The sequence below is a fragment of the Thunnus thynnus genome, chromosome 14 (assembly GCF_963924715.1).
Source record: "Thunnus thynnus chromosome 14, fThuThy2.1, whole genome shotgun sequence".
In the NCBI taxonomy this organism is placed as follows: Eukaryota; Metazoa; Chordata; class Actinopteri; order Scombriformes; family Scombridae; genus Thunnus; species Thunnus thynnus.
Window position 1 is genome coordinate 20,374,386 of NC_089530.1, and position 24,012 is coordinate 20,398,397.

At 40.4% G+C, this 24,012-nt stretch overlaps 1 protein-coding gene across 5 annotated transcripts; it reads right to left on the bottom strand.

The window, feature by feature from the left end:
• Positions 1-5,039: 5,039 nt before the first annotated feature.
• Positions 5,040-23,623, bottom strand: LOC137197217 (pleckstrin homology domain-containing family A member 1-like). 5 transcript variants are annotated; one of them, XM_067610474.1, is made up of 14 exons: positions 23,471-23,623; positions 19,084-19,314; positions 18,046-18,102; positions 17,868-17,913; positions 14,603-14,700; positions 14,010-14,141; positions 12,863-13,003; positions 12,237-12,305; positions 11,547-11,611; positions 11,346-11,409; positions 11,155-11,244; positions 9,151-9,224; positions 8,256-8,330; positions 6,756-7,203 (listed from the first exon to the last, which is right to left on the bottom strand). In XM_067610474.1, the coding sequence occupies exons 2-14, from the start codon at positions 19,222-19,224 to the stop codon at positions 6,972-6,974; spliced, it is 1,284 nt and encodes a 427-aa protein (XP_067466575.1). In that variant the 5' UTR covers positions 19,225-19,314; positions 23,471-23,623; the 3' UTR covers positions 6,756-6,971. The 5 variants fall into 5 exon arrangements, 4 of the variants coding, with proteins under 4 accessions (XP_067466577.1, XP_067466575.1, XP_067466576.1 ...); XM_067610475.1 differs by lacking the exon at positions 23,471-23,623 and adding an exon at positions 19,654-19,677; XM_067610477.1 differs by lacking the exon at positions 8,256-8,330.
• Positions 23,624-24,012: the final 389 nt, after the last annotated feature.

The following is a 24,012-nucleotide window of genomic DNA, read 5'->3' on the forward strand; positions in this document are numbered from 1 at the left end:
TAAAATAGAAAAACAATGACAGAGGGAGCCATGCAGCCCAGATGTTTTATATGCTGCACACATCCTGCAGGCCTATTTCCTGCGTGTGTTTTTTTACTACTCCCTTTATGAATTACTCCTGGTATCAACACACGCTTTATGTGGGTAATTAGTGGTGGAAAAAATGTTGGGTGGATTATGGGATTTCTGGATGTTAATGTAGCGTTTTCTCGTCGCCTTTTATAAAACAGCTAAATTTGCTCTAATTGGAAAATTGCACAAGAACATCATCCATCCATTTATAATGATCTTATCCCGCTTCCATTGGTTAAAAAAAACAAGGGTAAAAAACAGCATCTAATGGGGATATTCAGATAACTAAATAATGACTTCACAAATATAACTGCAAATCAGTCAAACAGAAACTCATTTTCTTAAGAACTGCTGTGAAATAATCTTAAAAACCGATTATTTGCTGAGATTACCTACATTTCTAACATTAAGGGGCCAAGTTTGACCGTGCTGGCGAACAACACATCTCTTTTAAGGTTAAGATGTCTGTGGTGAGCTGTAAAAGAGTCCAGTAAAGACCATGGCAATGAATCAGTGTCATAAAACGCCTCAACACAATGATGATTGATTATGGGCACATAGTTGTTTTAATGGCTCTTGGGTTAAATGTAGTGGCTGGATGCAGGGGAGCGCTTCTTGGAGCTTCAGTTTGGGGATGGGGGGACTTGAGGGATGAGGCACCCTGTGGTGTGTTAGACTCAAGGTAACACAAGCCTCTTTATCCAAAAGGCAATTAAAGAGGGGCATTAAGGGGATTTTGTCCTCAACAACTGGACTGCCTTGTACACAGGAAACAGAGAGAATGTACAGGGTAAACTTATAAACCATAATTCACAGTATTTGTTTTGAGGAAAACGTCACACACACTGTTGACTGATCTGAATGAAACTCATTAGGAGATACAACGGAAGTAAGACCTTAAAGCAGCATCGGACACATTATGTGGCAATACTCGCAGAGGAGAAGGAAGCAGTGGGCGGTGGGAAAATACACAGATGAAAACAACCTCATCTATAAGGAACACCCATTCTCAAACCGAGGCCATTGAGCCCAAAAGGATGGACGCCACTGAAGTCTGTGTGGTCTCTCCACTCCAGTCTGCAGTGATGTCTTGGCTGTGAGTAAGGCCACGGGGAGTCCAACTAGGACTTTAATTTCTACGCTTGAAGCCACACCAAAGTCCTCACCCTCCGGTTGAGGCCAGTCACTACTGTATGTGAAGACGGAAGAACTGCTCAGCTTACTGTGTATTCAAAGACTTGTATCTCAACACAGCAGCCAGCTACAGATGTTGTTTTTGCCTCTTTCTGTGAACCACCTGACACCTCACATCCTTATCAACTCTGTAGTGCGGTTGACACAATACACTGTGTATACAAGGACTGAAGCCCAGAATATGTCATAGCTAGTTATCTGACTGATTAGAGAGGCTTTACATATTTAGTGTTGCTGCATGACCTCACACAGTAAGTCCATCCACACCAGAGGCCCCATTTGTAGCGAGCACCTCATTATGTACTGATGACAGAAAACTGTTTATAAATGACTAAATCACCAGTATTTAAGAGGAAATGCATGCTCTACTCCATTATAATTCATGAGGAAATATTATGACATATTTTTTATTCCGCTACATTTATTTGACAGCCTTAGTCTGTATTTACTTTGCAGATTAAGATTTTATCTACATAACATATAATCAGCTTCTAAAAATGTGGTGCTCTTTTAAAAATTAAAATAAACTGCCCTATAAAATAGTTTAAATTAGATCCACCTCAACCAATTACAACAGCAAAATGAAATGGGACCTTTTTTTTTTTGCATTTTGAGTATTTTTACCTTTGATAGGATCAGTACATTTTGCTGTGCAGGGCTTTTACTTCTAACAGTGAGAGAAAATTAATTATATCTCTTGAGATGTATCATCCATCTTGTTTCTGGGGGTACCATAAAAAACGTAGCAAAAAGTAGTGTAACAGTAACAAATTCAAATGGAGCATTTTTCACACTGGTATTGCTACTTAAATCTGATCTGAGTACTACTTCAGAGAAAAATAGATTTTTTCCCTTTTGATTGGTACGTAGGCTATTTTTGGCTGGACCGCAACAGCAGGGCCAGCTCTATAACCTCAGATGTCCGTGACTGACTGACTGAGCAGCTGAGTGATGAAGTTACACCATTGGTCAGCTGAATGAGATGGGTCTATCTGCATTCTTGCTGGCTTACACGGCACACCCACTTTATAACATGACACACCCACTTCACTACACAAGACACCCCCCTGATGTTTTCACCATAATGGCATGCTACACAACCGCGTCACCGCATTATTGGAGCGCTGAAAAAAGTTGAGGCCAGCTCAACTTTGATTTGTAGCGCATCAGACGCATCATACAAGTGTCGGGTGTCAGATTGTTGCTTTGTCACCGATAGTCTGAACACACAGTAACCAAGTGGGTGTGTCGTGTGGATACTGTGAGTCCGCAGATAAACCTACTTGCAAAATTCCATACTAACATGCTATTTAGTACACTAAAACAGTATGTGAGATTTTTTAGTATGTCTGAAACCAATAGTACGTGATAATGCATACTATTTACAGGGAAATGTTACAGTATGCACTGAGTCGGCATATATATCCCACAATGCAATGCAGTAGTGACGACAACAACATAACGGACAATGGCAGACAGCGACTTAGGCAGCTCTGGCATAATGTCAATAACGCTTCAAATTAAGTGTGAGTGTAAGGTTTCACTTTGCTAGGCGTAATATATCTTTCAAATTAGTTAAGCCTTTATGGTTGGCATGGGTTACCATGGTTACGCATCTCCAACCAGCAAGGAGGCTCTCAAGAAGTGACATGATAATTACAGCTCAGTGCATCTGAAAAGATACATACTACTGTTTACTTACACAAAAGTATGTTGAACGATAGTACACATATTGGGTATATAGTGCATAGTATGCGATTTTGGACGCACTGCCAGTGAAATGGAAGTTAGAGTGTCTTTAACTTCTGTACTGTGACGGATTTCCCAGTGAAACAGAATATTTGAGCAGCGTACAGTTACAAGAGGGATTTAAAGGTGCAGCGTGTAGAATTTAGTGGCATCTAGCAGAACGGATTTGGCAGAAATGGAATATAATATTCATAAGTATGTTTTAAATAGTGTATAATCACCTGAATATAAGAATTATTTTGTTTGCGTTACCTTAGAACGAACCCTTTATATCTACATGGGGAGCAGGTCCTCTTCCACGGAGTCCGCCATGTTTCACCGCCATGTTTCACCGCCATGTTTCTACAGTAGCCCAGAAAGGACAAACCAAACACTGGCTCTAGGGAGAGCCTTTCACGTTTTTTTGCCAGTTTCACAACCACTGTAGGTTCTCCTACACACCTGGAAGGGGAGGGTGAGAGGTATTCAGTTGGTTGCATTCTGCAACCTCACCGCTAGATGCCACTAATACTACATACTGGTCTTTTAATCAAATCCTTCCTTTTTTGATTGGACTACTAAAATTGGGTAGGGCTTAGCAAGTTAAGTGCAATATGCAGCTGCAGAGAGAAACAGAGCTACAGAGGATTGTTGGCTCCACAAACACCCACATCTGTTGTTAGATCAGGAGGATGAGGGAGAGATGAACGAGTTAAACCTCAACCACATTGTTTTGGAAAGTTTTTGCCCACTGATGTCCAAATGCACATCTCTTCCCATCTCTGTCCATGTTGCTCTCTTAGCTACTACAACCCACAAGCCTTCAAGTGTGGTTTTATACGATGGGTGCGGTTAGCTAGTCACCCAAAGTCACATTTAATTGGATGAATTTTTGGGAAATGCCCCTGAGTTCAAGATGAATCATCCAACATTTGAAACTGTTTTTGCTAGATTGGATGGGGCTGAGGGATGATGTGTGAAACTCTCACAAGATTTGTACACTAACTTTAACCTTTACCTGACCCTAACTGCACTCACGAGAGTTCGTCCCTCCGGCTGATCCATGCTAAGATTTACCATTTGAAACCGTTTTACAGGAAGAGGAGAGACAAAGGTTTTGATATAAAAATACTCAAAAATGTTTTTCACTGGGTCTTTAAAAGCCCTCTAGTGTTTCATACATGGTATGGTGCAGCCATATACTAGGTTTGACCTGGTCTTGTTGAAATGTGTAAGTGATTTTTTTTGACATTGCTTCTTACACTGGTCATAAATAATTTTAAACACAGAGAGCAAGGTCAACTCTTAATTAGTGCTGGGCTTATTTCAACTATGAATCATATTGTGATGACATGATCATATTGTGCTATAATTTTACAAAATTATATTATACTAATTCCTAATTTCGAGAACTGTAATTAAAAACAATTGAAACAAACACTTTTTTTTACATGAGAAAACTTTTGTTGCATAATGCATCATCCTGGAACACATCACAATGTATTGTTTTGTATACATAATAGACCATAATATACTGTACATTAATAACAAAAAATATTCTCTTTAATATTGTGACACTGATTTCAATCATTCCATTGCACCCTAGTCTTAATTCATGTAATAATAACTTTAAAAAGTGTAGAAATTTGCAGATCACATTTTAATGTATTTGGTGGAAAAATATATACAATAAAGAGAAATGAATGAGGCAGAAACACTTATTTTAAAGGTTTGGTGGATGTTTTTTGTGTCCATTCTGATGACTAAATCATCCCATCATTGATAAATACATAACTCATGACTTGTAGAGCACTGTGGCTTATAAACAGAAGCCAAGCAGAATGAAGATTTTTCTCTCACCACAAGAGGGCAGAAGGAGCCTTGCTTAGAGGCCAGCAGCTACACTGAAGAATCACTTGGAGCAGTGAATACTACCAATGTTGAATTTCTTTCTTTTAAGACTTTGAAAAGCTTTTTTTTACCTCCACCGACTGATTGTCCCCACATGAAATGGATAAGCATAGTACTAAATCCAGGAATCCTGATCACATTTTCATTGTGTTTATTTCATCCACATAATAAATAGAGACAATTCAAACCAATTACACCAGACTGAAACGGGATAAAATAGCTTGGCTTTGTTGGGCTGAAATGAATCAGGCATTTTAAAAAAAAAACAAGATTAGTGTATACTGTTTAGCAGGACTACAGTGGGACATTTTAAATACAACCATGAGGCGACTGCCTGCTAATGGATTAAACCTTGGCAACACAGGTAGAAGGAATAATATTAGGAAACATCTAGAAGCATATAAAAAATAAATCTGCTGCACAAAGCTCTATTCTGCACACACACACGCACACACACACACACAACACACACAGCGGCTGTCCTGTAGATAAACAAAATGTGAGGAATCTTTAAAATGTTAACATGCAACGGAAATGTCTGAGCTTGAATTTTGTTTCTGTTAAAACATGATTCAAAACGTTTTCATGGTGTTCATACAGTATAATCATCTTCAAACAAAGGACTGCAGGTTTAGCTACCTCATGTGAACCTGTTATTACCCTGCCTGTCAGAGCACAGAGCTGATCTATAATAACCTACCCAGCCCCAATGTTGAAGTTTTTATTAATATGAATTACAAAAAGCACACAAGCGTACATCTGGTGTTTGTTTATGTAGTTTCCCACATTGTCCAGTGTCACAGGAGTCCACAAAGTCTGGTACGCTGAAATGTAGTTGGCAAAGAGGCTGATTCAGGTTGTGAAGTGATGCGTGTACTGTGATGGCTTTCAAAATGTTGTTTTTCTTTTGCGCTCCTGCACAGTACTCTCACTTTACTACCAGAAGTGGATTAACAGTAAAAACTAATCAATGTAGAAGCATGTGCATCCTTCTTTTGTTTGTAGTCAATGACATTCAACTAACAAACTCAACAAGGACACCTTCATATGACTGAAGTCTCCTTTACCCTTCCTCAAAAGACATGTAACTAAAAGTCTTGGTAACGGTTAAAAAACTATGATTAAATGTGGCTGAATTACATTTGGTCTTGTATTATTATACACACACTGGGTCACAAATACACAAATATTTGTATGGGGTTTTTTTTGCATCTAGTCCTAAAATCAGTCCATGATCTTTGAATAATAATTTGCACTGGAGTGAGGATTTGATCTCAGACCAGGCTTGAGCCCATATCACTAACTCTGGCCAACAATAGTATACAAATCCAGTGTTACAATAATGAGTGTATGAACAGACCACACTGTTTAAATTAGTAGATTAGAGATGTGATGAAAAGCCGGTCCTCAATTTGAGCACTCTTTTCAGACATGAGGAAATATCTTGCACCCTTAAAAGCTCCCTTGTTTACTTGGCACAAAGTGGTTTAGAAAATCCTCCTTCCACACTGAACACATCATTGTGCCTGTACAGTTTTGAAATAAAGCTCTCATTGAATTCCAATCAACAGAAAGAAACTAAAATTTGTATTTTTGTTTGTCAACATCAACTCTTAGTAAATAAATACAGCGCTGTAAATGCGAGAGCAGACAGGCGGAGGGGGGATGGGTGAAGACTGGGTCATTTTGGCACACGAGTGCAGTTCAGTGGTGACCCAACTGTTTTCTCCTGCACACTGACGGAGGAGCTCAAAACTTGAGTTTGTGATGTTGTGCACTTGTCATCCGCCAACAGCTTTGGCAATGCCTGCTCTTTTTTTTTTTTTTTTTTTTTTTTTTTAAAACATCTGTTGCACATCGTTTCCTCTTTATCGTTGCAATCTCTGCCAACATCCATCAAGATTAGCAAGTTTTAACATCCAGTCTAACGGCTCAGACCTCGCTCACTGGCAGGTCAGCGTCATCCAGATCCAGGGGCGGTTCAGGCATGTGAGGCTCAAAGCTGCTCCGCCGTCGCCACGGCGACTCCTCTGAGTCAATGATGGTGGTCACAGGTGGGTCGCAGGTCACTTTGCCAGGCGCGTCTCCTGCAGGGACAGGCGTGCTGGCGTGTGGCTGTGACTGGGCCGGGGCAGCAGGCTCATGAAGTGCTCGCTGTCCCATGCCAAGCTGCGAGCGTGTGCCGCACGTGACAGCAGCCCCCCACTCTGGGTAGCATGGTGGCATGGCAGATATGGGCGAGCGAGGGACTGGGGGACCCGTGGGGCTGCGGTAGAATGTGGAACGCCCGCCGTGTTCCTGCAGCAGAAACAGCAGGAGGACACAGAAAAAGCAAGGATGAGAAAGTAGAGTTGAGGCATTAGAAGGAAAATTGAACTTGTTTTATAGTTTATTTGGGAGGAGTGAGAGTGAATTACAGACTTGGAATTAGCACCAGCATGTGGGGCCTGATGCAGCTTTAGCAGAGTTGGTACTGAAGGTTGTAGGTGCTGAAGAATGTAGCATTGATAGAGTGTGGAGATGGTGGTAGTAGCAGTAGTAGTAGTAGAAGCAGTAGTAGAAGTAGTAGCAGAAGAGGTAGTGGGAGTAGTGGTAGTAGTGTCAGCAGGTTTTAGTTTTGGTAGTCTCAACAGGTTGCAGTGGAAGAGCAGAGTGCCTTAGGAAGCAGTGGTTGATTGTTGTTCATTATTCAACAGCTTTTCACTGTCAGATTTCAATCTCTGAAACACAGAACAGATGCATGGGAAGAAAGAAAAATGCAGCAGAGATAGTGAAAGCAAAAAAGTGGTAGCCACTGAGCAGTTAAGACAAACATCACAGCTATAAAGCATCATGAGACTCCAATACAAATATCTGTCAACTTTAAGGTCCCGTGTTTTGACAAATTGGTTTCCTTTCCCACACAGTGATAAAGTGACACCATGTGAATCTGCAGCTTGTGAAACTTCTGACCAGTAAACCCACAAAGTATCACTTAAGCATTGCATGAGTTAAGAATCAGTTTCCTAAAAATCCCGGGTAGAGTCACACACGTATAAAGAGATGCTTTATGAGTAATCCAAAGGTCCAAAATCAGGCTCATAAGAAATTGTTGATATTACATCACACAGACATGTCCCATTAGTCTTTTGTATGCTTTAAGGATTCTTACAAACCTAAATATTGACAAGTAGCATGTAAATGTAAAAACCATACTTTGAGACTGTGGACATGTGGATTCAGCGTTGGTGTCTCTGAATTTCAAAGATGTTAAAATGCTTTAACAATTAGCACACAAAGAGAAAGGAAGTCAACATGGAAACAAGTGTCTTATCATCATATGTATGAGATAGAGAGAAAAAAAAACATACAGGCAGCGAACAGGAGGGAGTAGGAGAGACAAGCAGGATGTCACACATCTAAGACAGGTACACAGCTGCAGCAGGCTGCAGAGATAACAGGGCATGAAGGGAAGAGAAACACACAAGGTGTGAAAGACACATGTACCCAGTAATACAGACAGAGATAGAAACAGGCTTCAAGGTATTCATAGCTGAGCTGGTCAGGCAGTGCATGCAGTGAGTGTGTGTTTGTGCATGGGTTGTGCATGTACTCAATATGTCAATACTTTTATATGAAAGCATCAACAATAATGGTGAGGACAGGTAAAAGCTATGCAAGTGAAGCTAAAAAGGGAGGGAGGAGGGAGGGAGGCAGTGACTGCAGGTCTTTCCAATGGTTACATGGTCATATTCCAGCTGTTTAGAGTCATTCTACACCTGGACACAAATATAACAGAAATCTCTTTATAGCATTTGACTTGGGGTGTGCTTGATTTCAGTTGCCATGCTTGTGGCAACAGTCATCACATGCAAGAGAAGCTAAATCAAACACACCTTGAGTCTTAAAATTCCTGAAACAAGATTTTTTTTTTTTTTTTACCTGTTTAGCTGGTAACTATCTGAATGCAATGAACCTAAACTTTGACCTGAGCTGAGGTGGAAAACGAAAAGAAAAGCTAAAGAGGAAGTGAAGTGGATGAGAGAGGCAGCGAGGACGTGAAGGGAGGAGTGCTTGTTGGGTTATCACAGCCATACTTAGGGTGTGGTTGGTTTTTAGAAAAAGGAGCATCAGATGTGCCGTCAGATCTGATCTGCTCTCATATTGTTTACAACCACAAAGGGCCAGCCAGTGAGTGGAAAAACAGTATTAAAAAAAGGTGGAACTTATAGTTTAAAAAGGGGGGATTTAGACGAGCTGACATACGTGCTGCTGCACTCCCCGATTCGGGACGTATACCTCTGTATACAGGGGTTCGACAGCCGTCTGGCCTGCCGCATCTGCAACAACACAGTGCAAAGCAGGATTAGAGCAGATGGGCCATCTGCCCACAGGGAGAGGAGGAGAAGGAGAGAATGTGACAGACAGAAAGAAAAGGAAAAGACTGAAAGAAGAGGCACAGGAGAGGAAAAAGGAGGAGAGAAAAAAAAAACAAGCGAGAGAGAGAGAGAGAGAGAGAGAGAGAGAGAGAAATACACAGAAGGCAAGAAAGAGGGAACTGTAGAGAAACAGGCAGCGCACAGGTGCTGAGAATGATTCCAGTCTAACCAGAAATGACCGACTGCAGCAGAGGACACACTTCTCTGCAGTAAATAGGTAAGAGAGTTTACTTCTCACTGTCCCTACCTATGTATAATGTATGTATTATGTGTATATATGTATATATATGTATATATATATATACATATATATATAATGTATGTATATATGTATACTGTTGAAAGAACTGGTTAAATGATTCTTACTCACATCTCACTGGATAAAAGTTAGTGGCAATGAGCCGTGCCACAATGTTCACGCCTTTATTTACAAAAGCACCACAAACCATTTGAGATGCAAGTGTAGAAACACAGAAGAAAATTCTAGGAAATAAAGGTAGAGACAGAGCATGCAGAAAACCCCTCCCCTCTTTCTCTACTTATAAGTAGAGCAGAGTGAGGGCTTCATGATCCTCACTCCCTCTACTAAGTAGTTAAAAGTCATGTGGTCACGAAAGTCAAAGAAGTCTCAAGTTCCTGTAAAGAAATGCAAATCAGGTACACGTAAGATCAATTCATGCTCAGTTTATGTCCACTTGGATATCTGTCAGAGTACAAACTACAACCTCTGGTAGTTGAAATATAATGTACATAAAGCAAAAGTATCAATTTTAGGTGTAAAATGATATAGTGAGATTTATAATTTAACTATATGCTATGTTATGATTTATGAGGAGCTGTTATCCAGGGGTTCCCAACCTTTTTTGGGAGCATAGTTACACATCCCATCAGTGCGTCCACTGCAGGATAACATTACGACATAAGATCCTCTATTAGTCTGTTTGTGGGTTCACATGCCTGTTCACACATCATGTAAGTTCTGATTCAAACATGATCTCCTTTCTATTTATCCTCCCAACACATACAATGAAGTCTTGATACAAGTTAAAAATGACAGAAAGGGGGAGAGACACAGAGACAACAGGAAGCATAAAAACTGAATTGAACAAAAATCGAAACTTCATCTGTATTTCATTATTGTTACTTACTGAATAAAAAAAAAAGAGAAGCAACACACTTGTAGTGACCTTACACAGAGTTCATGAAGTGCTGAAAGGAGGTGATGATGGACTGGCTACCTCACTATGATGACCTACTTTAGTCAAAGATCAGTATATGGTTTATATATACACTATACTAGATACAATAATAGCTTGAAGTTATATAATTATTCAGCTTTTTTTCCCAAAATCATATTGTCTCCTTGTGGTCTGTGACAAATGTTCAGGGTTTGGGAACCTCTGGTGTAGGCCACACAGAGCAGAATGTAGCGTCCTCAATCTACAGACTGTTTAACCACAGCCAGGGCAGCATAATAGTGTTAAAATACAATACAATAAGGTAGTCATAGGGAACGTTCATCTGAAACACACTGTAGCCAGACTACTGTGGTTTCTACTACTGTATGAGCTCTTGTGAAAGAAAGACATAGTACACAAACAACATAACAATGCAAATAAGTCTTCAAAAGTTTTCACATGAGTCATCACACCACCACAGGTCACTAAGTCTCATGTTACACACATGCCGGGCTGAGTCAAGTCTGAAGTCATTTCTTTTTTCCTTAGGTACATTTGAGGTCTAGATTTGTGTTTGTAGTCAGACTAAAGTCTAATTATAATGACTTGAATTAATTCTGGCACTGTGTTGTACTGTAGTGTTTGATACATACTGTAGCAGCAGACCTCCCCGGCCCCCGCTGGGCCACAATGGCCCCTGAGACAGCCTTGATCCAGCTGTGCATCTCCTCTGGACTGTCCGCCTGGTGGAGACAGAAAAGAAGTGAGAAACAAAGAGAGAGGAATGTGGAGCGTGTGGATGACAATCTACTGTACATTCCTTTTACTGTAGAAAACATCATACCTGTATGTAAAATGTCCTTGATGTGGTGACGACTTCAAACAGATTATCTCTCATCATAATGTCACTACAAAAAAAGTGGAGCACAAGTGAGATCATAATCATCTTATCAATATCTTTATCTATATCAGAAAAAGTAAATGCGATCCTCTTGGACAAAAGACATTTTTGCACTTTGGGAAGATGCTGGGACTTGTTAAATACCTCTGTTTGCACTCCTGGACTTTGTGAACTTCCTTCAGTGGGATCATTCTCAGTGGCTCTTTCTCCTAAAGATAAGAAAATAACTGTTCATAATGCTTAAAGAAGACACAATTTAACAATTGAAATACACAGGATAAGTGTTTCTATTTGCATGTATATTACACATGAATATGTTGGCTGATAATGCAGCTGCCTTGCTGACTTTGTCTTCTGTTTCATAGGGAAAGAAGATCCCTGGTGTTTGTAACTTTCTTGACCTGGCTATTTGATACAGTAGACAGAGAGTCTGTGTCCTTGGGGCCTGTTGATAGCCAAATAAACAGATAAAGCTGTCAAATAAGGGCAGACCCTGACAAGGACAGGGTATGGGACGTGCAGTGTTATCTTGAGGACTGTATGTCTGTCTCTCTCTCGGTGTGTGTGTGTGTGTGTGTGTGTGTGTGTGTGTGTGTATGTGTGTGTGTATGTGTATGTATAAGTAAGGAAGGCCAGGGGGGGAACGAGGCATGATAGGACATGTGAAGTGAGGGCAATGAATTCCACAGACTGCGGATAAAACATGTCAGAACTCAGGACCGTGTGTGTTTGCTGTTAGTCTGCCTCAGACTGTGGGGGTGAATGCAATCCACATGTAACATCAATAAAAAACATTCCTTAAAGGCATCACATAACTTGATCAAAGTTAATTACCAAATCTGACTTGAAGTAACTCATTGAGTTTTCCTCCAGAAGGAAGTAGCGCCTTTTCCAGTTCCTCATCTGGGGAAAAAAGGGAAAGAGATGTTCAGACCTTTGGAATAATTTTCTGGCAAAACAAGATCTGTATAGGTGCCAGTTTTCTGCAATAACAAAAGCTAAATTTCCAACACGTTTTGCAGTGTCTATATATAGAATGGGTAGTCTATTATCCTTGGGTATTTATAAAGTGCAGAATAGTATGCATGAGTTGCATTTCTTTAGGCAACCAAATTCTTTACTATTATCAAACTGCAATCTCAACGTCTCATATTACATTTCCTCCCACATTAAGCTGCTATTTGTTTTTGTGTATGTCACTTTGTCATTATGCCATTCATTATATATTGTGTTGCATGTACATGGTGAAGCTTATTAAAGGCACTGGATTATTCAGAAAAGTGGGATGTTGCATTGTGTGCAGCCAGTGATGCCGGCAACCACAACATGCCTGATTTTAAAGATGCTTTAAAAGTCCAAATTGCTTCAGATTGTGCTGAGGAACTTCTCTGAACGATACCTGAAGGCAAAGTGAAGCCAAATCAACCCAAAACAGAGCCAAGAGAGCAGCAGGGACTCACCACAGCTCCTTGCTTGACGCAGTAGCCCGACTTGATGACAGTGTGTTCCTGAGACGGCCTGCCCAAGAAGTACGGCAGCTGGCTGTGGGAGCGATGCATGGCCTCACGCTCTGCTCTGTCTGCACCGTCACCCCCTTCACGCTGGAGGGTGAAGGACACCATCAGAAATATAATAAATACAAGATCCAACAACATTTAAAAAAAACCCCACATATTTTACATTCCCAGGGCTAATTTATGTTGTGGATTCTACAGCTAACAAGCTATTTACGACCAGGGCACAAAATTAGCTCCAGCCACACGCTGGTAAAATATGCAAGTGGCTGGTAGATTTGCTTCATTCACGAGCTAAAAAAAAAAAAAAGAATGGTAAACTACTGAGAAGTAAAATTTGAATGTTCACCAGCCATTTGTCCGGTGGACAAAAAAGTTAATTTTGCACCCTGTTGATGACCACAAAACATCCATCATATATATATTTATTACTATTAATAAAAAACAGATAAATTACTAACACTTGACGTGAACACATACAGCTTACATTAATAGTTTCTAGGGCTGGAATTTTCATTATCAATTAATGATAATGAATCTGGCGGGGGCAAGTTGTTGTATATTAAACATTTAGTTATTTACAAAAATGTCAGAAAATATTGTAGAATACCCGTCACAATTACTCAGAGCCCATGGTGATTTCCTTTTCTTTCCTTGGAATTGCTTTTGCCCGAACAACAATAAAAAAACCCCAAAATATTCAGTTTACAATTCTATAAAAACAGGGAAAAGCAGCAAATCATCACATTTGAGAACCTGGAACCAGTGAATTTAGGGCATTTTGATTAATAAATGACTTGTTAAATGATTAGTTGGTTGTCTAAATATTCGCAAATCTTTTTCTGTCTATAGACCAATCTTTCAATTCTTTTACTTTCGTTAAAGACTGAGTTATTACTTTATATCTGTATGTAATGTTTTGCCAATATTCTTTCAGTAACTTATGATTAACAGCAGTTTGTCGCTCATGCTTCCCTGTTGGTGTCAATGTCTTTGATGTAATACATTTTTAAACCTCATCTGTAGAAATAGCAGTGTGCATATGTACATGCATGCATACATATTGTGCAGTACATATTTGGGTCATGTTTACCTGTGTCTGGGTGACGATGGGGACTCCTCCTATGATCTCAGTCTTATAGGAGACTTGTTTCTTGGGTCCTACGACATCTGGCAAAGCCTTGTGGTTCTCTGTGTTCTGCTGGCCATCAGACACCTTTGGCACCTTAGGAAAACACACACCAGATTTGAGAAGCTCGAAGACAATTGTTAATTAAACACATGAATATGAAACAAAAATAGATGTTTTGTGTAATTCAGCTGTAGGATGGAAATTTTCCTCCATGAAGACCAAGTTGAAATAGAGCATGTAGAGTCACTTCTATACATGCAGAAGTCGACAAAGCTTTAACACATTTTATATCCATTTCCTTTCTGGATGGTTAAGACTTCATGGAGAACAATGGAAAAGTCCTTTATCCCAGCACTCATTGTAACAATACAGCATCCTGTTAGTCATGCTCTGACTCACTCCTATCTAGTTTCTTGTCTTAGTACACTCATTCATTTCTACAGAGTAGGAAGAAATAAAACTTTCTCCAAGTGATAAAACAGGAGCCAAAAAGAAAAGACTAGTACACATGAATCAGGGATGGATTGCATATCTAGTCTGTGTGTTTGTCTTACAGTGATCTTGGTGGCTTTATTGAGAGCGTTGACCCAGTCCACAAGGTCCTGCTGATCATTGGCCTGCAGGAAGAACTTCCTCATCCCCGCATTGATGACTAACAGATCATAAAAAACAGCAGTGGGAACAACAGTATGAGTTAAAGTAAGAGACAGTATATTCAGCCAGACTGTATAAACACTACCTCATCTGAATGATTCGGTGTTGAACATGAATCACATGAACATAAGCACATAGTACATAGATGTTCTATGAAATGGGTGTTGACTAACTTGGCTTTAAGCCTTTCTGTTGCATCAAACATAAAGGAGTTTCAGGAGAGCAGATCATCTGCCACAGATTTCTCTGGGAGTGAAAAACAACGGAGCCAAGGGACTCTCCCACACACCACCAGAAACTTTTTCTCTCCATGTGGACGATGACCTAGCTAGATTCAGCTGCCTCAGACTGCAACCACCTACCCACTTCTAACCATGACGGAAAGAAAGAAAAAAAAAAAAAAAACAACCCACGGCTACCACCAAATATTCTCGCATATTTTCACACCCAGGTGAACATAAGCATACCCCATTTTCAATCACAAAGACATTTTTGGGTCAAATGCTGATTAGCTATGGATCAGGATTTAGGCACTGAAAGAACTTAGTCTCACATTTTCTCTCTCTACACCATAAATCCCTCAATTCTGCAGCTCAACCCGTCCTTGTGTCTCATCTATTTCCTCTCTACACCATGGGAATAAATTACATTAAGGCTGGACTGGTAAATCTGGCGGGGGCGAGCTGTAGAAGGCACTGGGAGCTTAAACTGTGGCACAATGAAGATCATTCTTCCTTGCACTATGTGTGTGTCCAAATCTGGTCCAGCAATTGGACACATGCAAGACCTCTCTCTCTCTTTTTTCCCTACTTCTCTGTAAATAAATGTCTGGTCTCATCCAGATGACCAGTATGAATTTATCTAACAAGATTATTCTTCAAATGCTTGAGCTGTATTGCTTGGGAGAAGTAAACTGCTTGGTACTGGTTAGAGCGTAGTGGTCTCTAGGGTACTGGGGAGACAAATCTGGGGGTGTGGGTATCTGGTCTGACTCATAGTTACACAGAATATAACAATGTGCGGTTCTGAGAAATGCAGCCCAGCAACCAAGTTCACATGGTACACAAATGCTCTACTATTGATGCCTTTCACCGCAACACACAAGGCAAAGACTTATATCTATAAATCAATCATAGACTGTATTTAAATCTCTACCTTCTAACTGTAAAAAAACACCTGTAGGTGCCACCGCCTTTCTCTAATGTATCTAGAATGTTTCTTTTTAAGTTTCTAGATGCAGAAGAGGGGAAGCAGCAAGATTCATAGAGATCAGGAAAACATGTGGTGCACAAACGGCAGTTTAAAAATAACTTCATACATCTCAGAATCAGGTTCCGATTAGGATGCCGGCATCCTGTCGAAACCTCAACAAGGCAAGTGGTGCGCACACACAGCCTGACACACAAAGTCCCAGTAGTCAGCTTCTTGTCACACACTAGTATTTCCTGCTATTGAAGCGGTAGAGGAGGTGGAGACGAGCTAGTAAACAATAACAGGGAATGGAGATTTACTCATAAATAAATTGCCTATGCCCTGCTTGCGGGTGATGGTTCATGTTTATGCAACACTTTTCATTCTTGTCTTAACCATACAGGTAAAAAGGACAAGGACAAATGTCAGGATATACCCGTTTCTTTGTTGCAAAATATTCACTATTAGAATATATTGAAATTATGCAGGTCAGATTTCAATCACTGGTCTGTCTAAAGTAATTCTTACGTTATGTACACATTTCAAGTCGTGTCTCTCTCTCACAAAATAGTCTGTATTACTGTATTATTCTGGGGTTAATTAGAAATGAGAATTTAAATTAATAAACATTTTCTTAAGTCCTAAAGGCCTTTAAGTCTCCTTCCTGCTTAAAGGTACCCTATGGAGGTGTGTGACTATTCGTGGCTCTGCAGCAGCAATGATGCAATGAACAGGTTTCTGTGTTCTTTGTTTTTCATGTTCTACCAGCACGAGCTTGAGGACTGACGTGACACATACTTCAGCTGACTGTAGAGAGTATGTGTACCGACAGTCGATGTACCTTAAAAGCTGGTAATGCACCAGTGTGAGCAAAGAAGAGGAAGAACACAAGCCGATGAAAACAATGAAGGTTTAAAACCTTAAAAAAAGGTTTGGAAAACATTTTTCGAGTAAGGAAATACATTATACATTATACAACGTTTACAATAATTACTCCACAGGGTGCCTTTTATTTTTAGATTAATAGGAAAGACACATGAGTTGGAAAACATCGCATCTCCTTAGTAGAATCTGAAAAACAAAAAGTGGTTTGATAGGGAAAATGTTTCATTGCTGAGCCTCTGACTGTATTTATAAAAAAATTACAGCATGGAGAATCATAGATAGATAATCTATGATTCTCCATTGTGTAATTTTGCTATCTTGGTCTATTCTTTCCACACAATATCTATTGGATGTCTGTCCGTTCTGGAAGAGGGATCCTTCCTCTGTCTCACTTCCTGAGGTTTCTTCCAATTTCTCCCTATTGAAAGTTTTTTTTGGGTGAAGTTTTTCCTTACTCGATTTGAGGGTCTAAGGGTAGAGGATGCTGTATGGTGTACAGATTGTAAAGCCCCTTGAAGCAAATATGTAATTTGTGAAAAAATAACATCTAATCCAACCATCTAACTGATTAAGATAATAATGACGAAACATTCCCAAAATAACTGCAAGCCCAGACCATCAACTGTTGTAGCCTCCTGCATCTTTGTGTGTTGGCTAAACAGACACTGTTGAACGAGGCCGCCTGGTCAATGGAGGAGAAAAAATGTGTAGAGCAGTGCTTGACCAAGTTTAGAGGGCAGACAAGGACAGCAACCATTCTTCCCTTAGGTTAAATTAAGTGTACTCAGCTCGGTCAACATGTGATTAACCACACGATCACTGCTGATGTTTGCAAAGTACTGCAGCAAAGTTTTAAGTTCTATTCTTTTGCAAGACCTAAGTTTATTCAAAGATTGTGGTTGGTGTTTTATATGATTAATACTGATGATCCATAAGCTACATCATGCAAGACTGTAAAAAGGAAGAAGAGATCAGCAAATACTGTCTACATAGATTTATATTTTTCTAGGGTCCTGCTTCTCCAGTAAACTATAGAATTTGTCTTTTTAATGCTGAGAAATTAATAACAGATAGCAAGATTGTTCTTACCAAAGCAGAATTCAGCCTTAGGCCTCAGCTTAGTGGCATCGCTGACCTAGAGGAGGACAAAGCTTACAGTTGTTAGCTTCCCAGTTAACCATAGCCAAATACTGTAAATGGATTCTATTTATACATAATCTTATCAAGTTAATGTCAGATAAGCTTCACTGCCAATATATGTGCTTACCTTAGAGATATAGGTGAGTTTGAGGGAGCCAACACAGTCTGTACCAACAGGCAGGTTCTGTAGGAGAATGGTGAGAAACTTAGGCAAAAAGAACAAAATAATCAAAGAGAGGAGGCCTAAAATATAAATAAACCATTAGATTAATGCAAGGGCTTCAGCTGTTGATTAAAACAGAATGCAATGTGGTGGGAGAATGAAGTAAAGTCCTGCAAAGCAAGTCAATATTATAGAGTAAGTACAGTGTACTTTGGCTACACTCCATGATAGTTAATTTCAGTGTCTTGCTGAAACTCTGGGATCCAGATTTAACATCATTAAAATTTAAGCTTTTTCATTCTATAAAAAGAAAGGGACGGCCTGAATTATTTAAAATTTCTCCTGCACTACATGATTTATGAATATTTCATCTAACAGCGCACTTACAAATACAGGATCTCCAAACCAGCATGATGTACAAACCATGACGAGTTACACTGTAATAACTTTGACAGCGAGGGTCACAGAGCAGAAAATGATGACCACTGTAGTACCTGCAAATATCAGTGCTTACTACATGGACCCATCCACAAATAGAACACAAAAAACAAATCCCAGGTTTGGAGTCAAACTATTCTTTCCTCATTTTAACTGATTTACAAAAATGTCTGCTGATAACTAAAACCCAGACACACGGTGAAGCCTGACCTACTCCTGTGCATGTAATACGTGCTCTTTAATTGCTGTCAACTAGAATTACATTAATACAGGTTCTCCCGTCTTTGTAGGATTGTCTGGTGCAGGCAACATTTAGCCTGCACTTAGCTTTGTGTTCACAATGAATGAAGACAGCTTAGCTAGCATTGGCCTGTAGTTAGCCTTCTATTGCATGGAAGCTGATTATCCACACTTATGACTAACTAACTAACGTTAGCTGGCATGCCTGTAAATTTTCACTTTGCCATCAACGAATTAAACATTAGCCTGTGCAGTTACCAAGAGGATTTTTTTCATTCCAAACAGAAAGCTAAGAGCTAAGCTAGCACAGCCCTGTGTAATTACCTGCGGGTTGTCCATGAACCACACCAAGCTTCCCTGCTGTGTGTCCAGTATGAAGTAACGGCGCAGGAACTTGCCGCTGCTCTCGTTCTCTTCGATGTCCAGGAAGCCACAGATGCGGTTCTGACGGTCCACGTAAGGCATCTCGCCGCCGGGACATTCCCTGGCCTGCTGGGGCCAGGGGTGGAGAGGAGCAGGAGAAGAGCAGGGGCAAGCGGGACGGGCGAGAAATTCCTGCAGGACAGAGAGAAAAGAGTGGAAAGAGAGATGTGTGAGGAGGGAGGGAGCAAATGAGGAATTTCAGTTGTCTTTGTGGTGAGCCTCGCTAGTGTGTCTCGCTCCCTCTTTCTCTTTCTCTCTGTATCTACTGTATCTCTGGTCTCTCTGCCACCTGGAGCTCACTATGCTACTGCCTGCCAGGGGATCATGTGACACAAACCACAACCCCGCCTTTATCCTTTTATATCAGCCTCACCCACTCTCTCTCCCTCTTTTTCTCTCTGTGTCCCTCTTCTTTTTTTTCCCTGTAACACACTCCACTCTGTCACTCTCTCTTGTATCTCCTCCACCCACCCTGGTCTGCTCTCTTTCTTTCTTTCTTTCTTTCTCCTTCTTCTCATGCAGTCCTCTTCTCTCTCACTTTCTGTGCTATCTCCTCCCAACTGCTCTCTCATCCGATTTGGCAAGCCTCTGGCCTGCCCCTTCTATCCCCTCCCTCCACAGCTGAGCACCCACTTGAGCATGGTAAAAAAAAAATAAAAAGACGCCACTGAGCTCAGCCATGTTCGACACAAAGAAACAACACAAACAGCCTCAGGAGCTGAGCGGAAGCAAGTGTGTAATATTTAACCTGCAGACATCTGACACATCCCTGAGACTTTAGAGCTCAAATTAAAAAAAGTAAATGATTAGAGTACATCTGTTAAGTCCTACGTGTGTGACTGCACACATCTCAATGTCAAACCCTTGTGGGTGGGCTCAGCATTACTGTAGGCATATTGTCGCATTTGCCTGTTTAAGCTGCCGTCTTTTTGGGCTGAGCCTAAAATATGTGAGTGAGATGAGTCTTTGGAAAGCAAAGATAAAGACGCTCTTTCTCCGTAACATTATGAGCACTGTGTGGGTTGATGGGGGCAAAGCAGGGACAAAAGGCCCGGTTGTTGTGTGCATGGACTCTGGGCTGAGAGCGTCTCAGTTAGCCCCTGCATGTACTTGAGTCATCCCATTTGACACACAGGCAGGAGAAAGGAGCAACACTGTCAAAGACGACTATCTCAACACGAAAACAAACACTGATTGTCATGTGACTGTGAGAGATGTCTCTGTTGAGTTTAGTGATCCTGTAAATGAGGTGCTGTGCACTAGTTCATCTGCATGCATGCCTGTGCATTTCAGTGATGCAAACTAGATGAGATGTAAGAGATAGTGCAAGGCATAATCCAAACAAAGTGAACAAGCAACCATGTACAGTTCCTATGCTTTTGATCCAAAGACAGGTAGACTGATGGTCTAGTTTTAAATGGTCCTGTGGAAAAAATAGCTGCTCTATAGCCTGATAATTAATTTCTTTAGGTCTGGTAGAGCATAATATAGAGAAACATCTTTAATAAAAATCTCTAAAGTTAGGCTATTATTTTTTTTTAAAGAAATGTGATTGAGATACGTACTGATTGGGACATTTTACGATTGAAAAATGACCAAAGACATATTTTTGGCATTTCTGTACCATCATCTTTGGTGCTACTGATATCTGCAATTGGCGGCTGTATCAATGTATCTGCCAATTGCACATACTGATCAAGCCGATATATCAGTCCAGCTCTAATACTATCCCAACCTGAGGTGGAAATGTTAAACTCTAAAAGAAATTCCTGCTAAGGGCAACTCATGAAAAGATGATGACATCCCTTAGATTAGGCGGACCCCACACTCATGTTAGACAACATTGAGTGTGTTGATATGCACACCAGCCTCCTGGTTTTTATCGTATTCTTGGATAAACCATGAAAAACCAGGCTATTCATTTCCCTACATGATCATAGCGTTATGAAGGTTTTCTGATTGTCAGTTGGTGCAGCTGAGTCTTTGAATCCTCCAAATCCATGCAATCTCCCCCATTAGTGTACTGGCTGAATTATGTTGGCAATTAAGGATGAACCCAGTTTGGTTTCTAGCTGCTATGACAAGACAAATCGCCCAGTGCATGTGTCAGCCAATAAGTAACAAGGAAATTGGAGTCAAGAAATACCAAAGATATGTTTACCCTAATTTAGCAACATGTACTACTGCACCGGATTTAGCTTCACTGTCTTATTACCAGCAAAGAAAAGAAGAAGAAAAAAGAAAAAGAAAAAGAAAGATTTTTACCTTAATTTAGCATATAGATATTTAAAATTTGCGGCTTATCACTGTGTAATTCAAGTCAAGGATGCACCTGCACACATGGCAGACAGTGATCCGAAACCATGAAGTATTTCCATGACACAGTAGGCTATACGTGCAGAAACAAACTAAGTCTGTCTGTGCTTACAAGTGGAGGTTAACAGAACAGGTTTTTTGTGTAATGAATATAATGAAGTGAGGAAACTGGAATTGAAAACCAGAAGGAAGTATGGACCAGCAGGTTAAAGACGGCATTTGTTGACTTCTTTCTAGGTCAAACACCAGAAAACTCACTCTTTACATTTCATGGTAGGCTTTGTCGACCATCACATGGCAGCCAACTGGTCACACAGGACAGGCCATAAAACAACAGTATGGGCCAGCTGGACACCCCAGTAGAGGGTCAATATTGTCATTTCATGATCTCAAAGCACTGCCATATTGTCAAAAGTAACACGACAGCTGGTAATGTAACTGTAGAGCAGAAAGCTTATGTTGTTTCAATGCAGACCATGTATGAACTACACAGACAATCACTAAGCTAATTCCTCTGTCCACTACAGTAGTAGTAGCCACACATTTATGTTAAAGGATAAGTTCACAGTTTTACAAGTCTGTCTTCAAACAATCTGTAATCATTCCTCCTGTTTATACTGGCTATGAAAAGATCCCCTTTAAATGTGCTTTCAATGTAAGTGATGGTGGTCAAACACAGTCCACACAGTCATTTTGTGCAAAAATGCATTTAAAAGTTTATCTGAAGCTTAAATTAGGCTTCAGCAGTCTGAGTTAGTCAACCAAGTGGATACCTGCCACATTTAGTCTTTTTAGCATAAAATTCCCTCTTTATGTTTCCCTGTGGAGCTGCAGTGGAAATATAGTAACAAAAAGAGGCATTAAAACACTGTAACATTGAAAGATATCTACTTGACTAATTTGTACAGCTGAAGCTTCATATTAGCTCCAGATAAACTATTAAATACATTTTTGCACAGCGTGTTGACCCCCATCACTTACAATGTAAGAGCCCCATGAAGGGATCTTCTAATGGCCAATATGATCAGGAGGAATGATCATGACAACAAAAGTCTATTTAAAATGATCACTTGGGCACCTGACTGTTGTTTTGAGACAGACTTGAAAAACAGTGAACCCATTCTCTATGAAAAAAACAATGAAATAAATCCTTTGAGACACACTCCATGGAGGCACAAATGCTAATGGACCAGGAGTAACTCAGGAAAGGGCTTAATAGGGTTTCTACAGGTCAGAGGTGGGGACAGGTCATTCCAGTTCAGCTGAAAAGAGTCATTTCTGGCTCTGAATGCAGCACATGAGGCCAGCAGGTTTGACAGGCTTTGGCCTTCACCACTCCTCAGGCAGGGTCCTGTGTCTACCACACAGCATTAAAGAAGTGTGGGGTTTCTGTTTCTGCTTAGCATGACAAGATGAAGATGCCCACTAGGTAATGTTAACGTTAACTGGTGACACTGACTATGGCTTTAGTTACCAAAACAAACGACTTAGCCGACGAGCTTCCACAAAATAACGTCAATATAACACTTTCATTCTCAAACTAGCTAGCCAGCTATCATTATACATTTCAGTTTGGTCGTTACTACCCACAACAGGCTGAGAACATTTGTGTTAGCAGCAGCAACTCTGGCTCGCTGGCCTCAAGTTAACTGGTAGATATGGCTCAGGTTAGCTTGCCATTAGCACCTACTTCACGCCACGAACATGTGAACCGATTCAACATCTAGCTAACATATTAATCTATCACCGTTAACTGCCATTAACGCACCAACGTACAAAAAACGATAACGCTTTACGTTAAATGACGTTCTGGGAAACAAGTTTTGTCATACACGTTAACCTAACCAAGCTAACTAACTAACGACTCTTCTTATACAGCGTCGTAAAATATTAACTGGCGACTTTAACTGTACGGAAACAACAAAGCTACGTTTACTAGTGTTAAGAAATTGAATTCCGGACCAGCTTTTACCCGAGTCTCGCCTTCAATAGCTGCTTCTCTCAGCGGCCGTCGGTCACAAGTGTTGCTGGGTCGTCCTCTCCGCCTCAGCCCATCTCCACCGTCAACTGCTCCAGCACGAGCTCCAGTTCTGCTAACGGGCGGTGAGTGTGGAGCTGAGATTGTCTACAAAGAAGATGATCACTCTGTGCTGTGGTGAAAAATCCAAGCACTAACCACAGTGGCTGAACGTAAATAACAATATGGAAGTGCAGTCTGTCGTAAACCCGCTAGATGCTGCCAGTTTGGTAGTTAATGTACGAGGGGGAATCCAGTAAACAGTGGTGGAAAATTACCAAGTATATTTACTCAAGTACTGTACTTAACTTTATTTGAGTATTTCCATTTTATGCTACTTTATACTTCCAATCCACTACATTTCAGAGGGCAATATTGTACTTTCTGCTCCACTACATTTATTTGACAGCTTTAGTTACTTTTAAGATGAAGATTTGACACAATGGATAATATAACAAGCTTTTAAAATACAAAACATTGTGAAAGATGAAACAAGT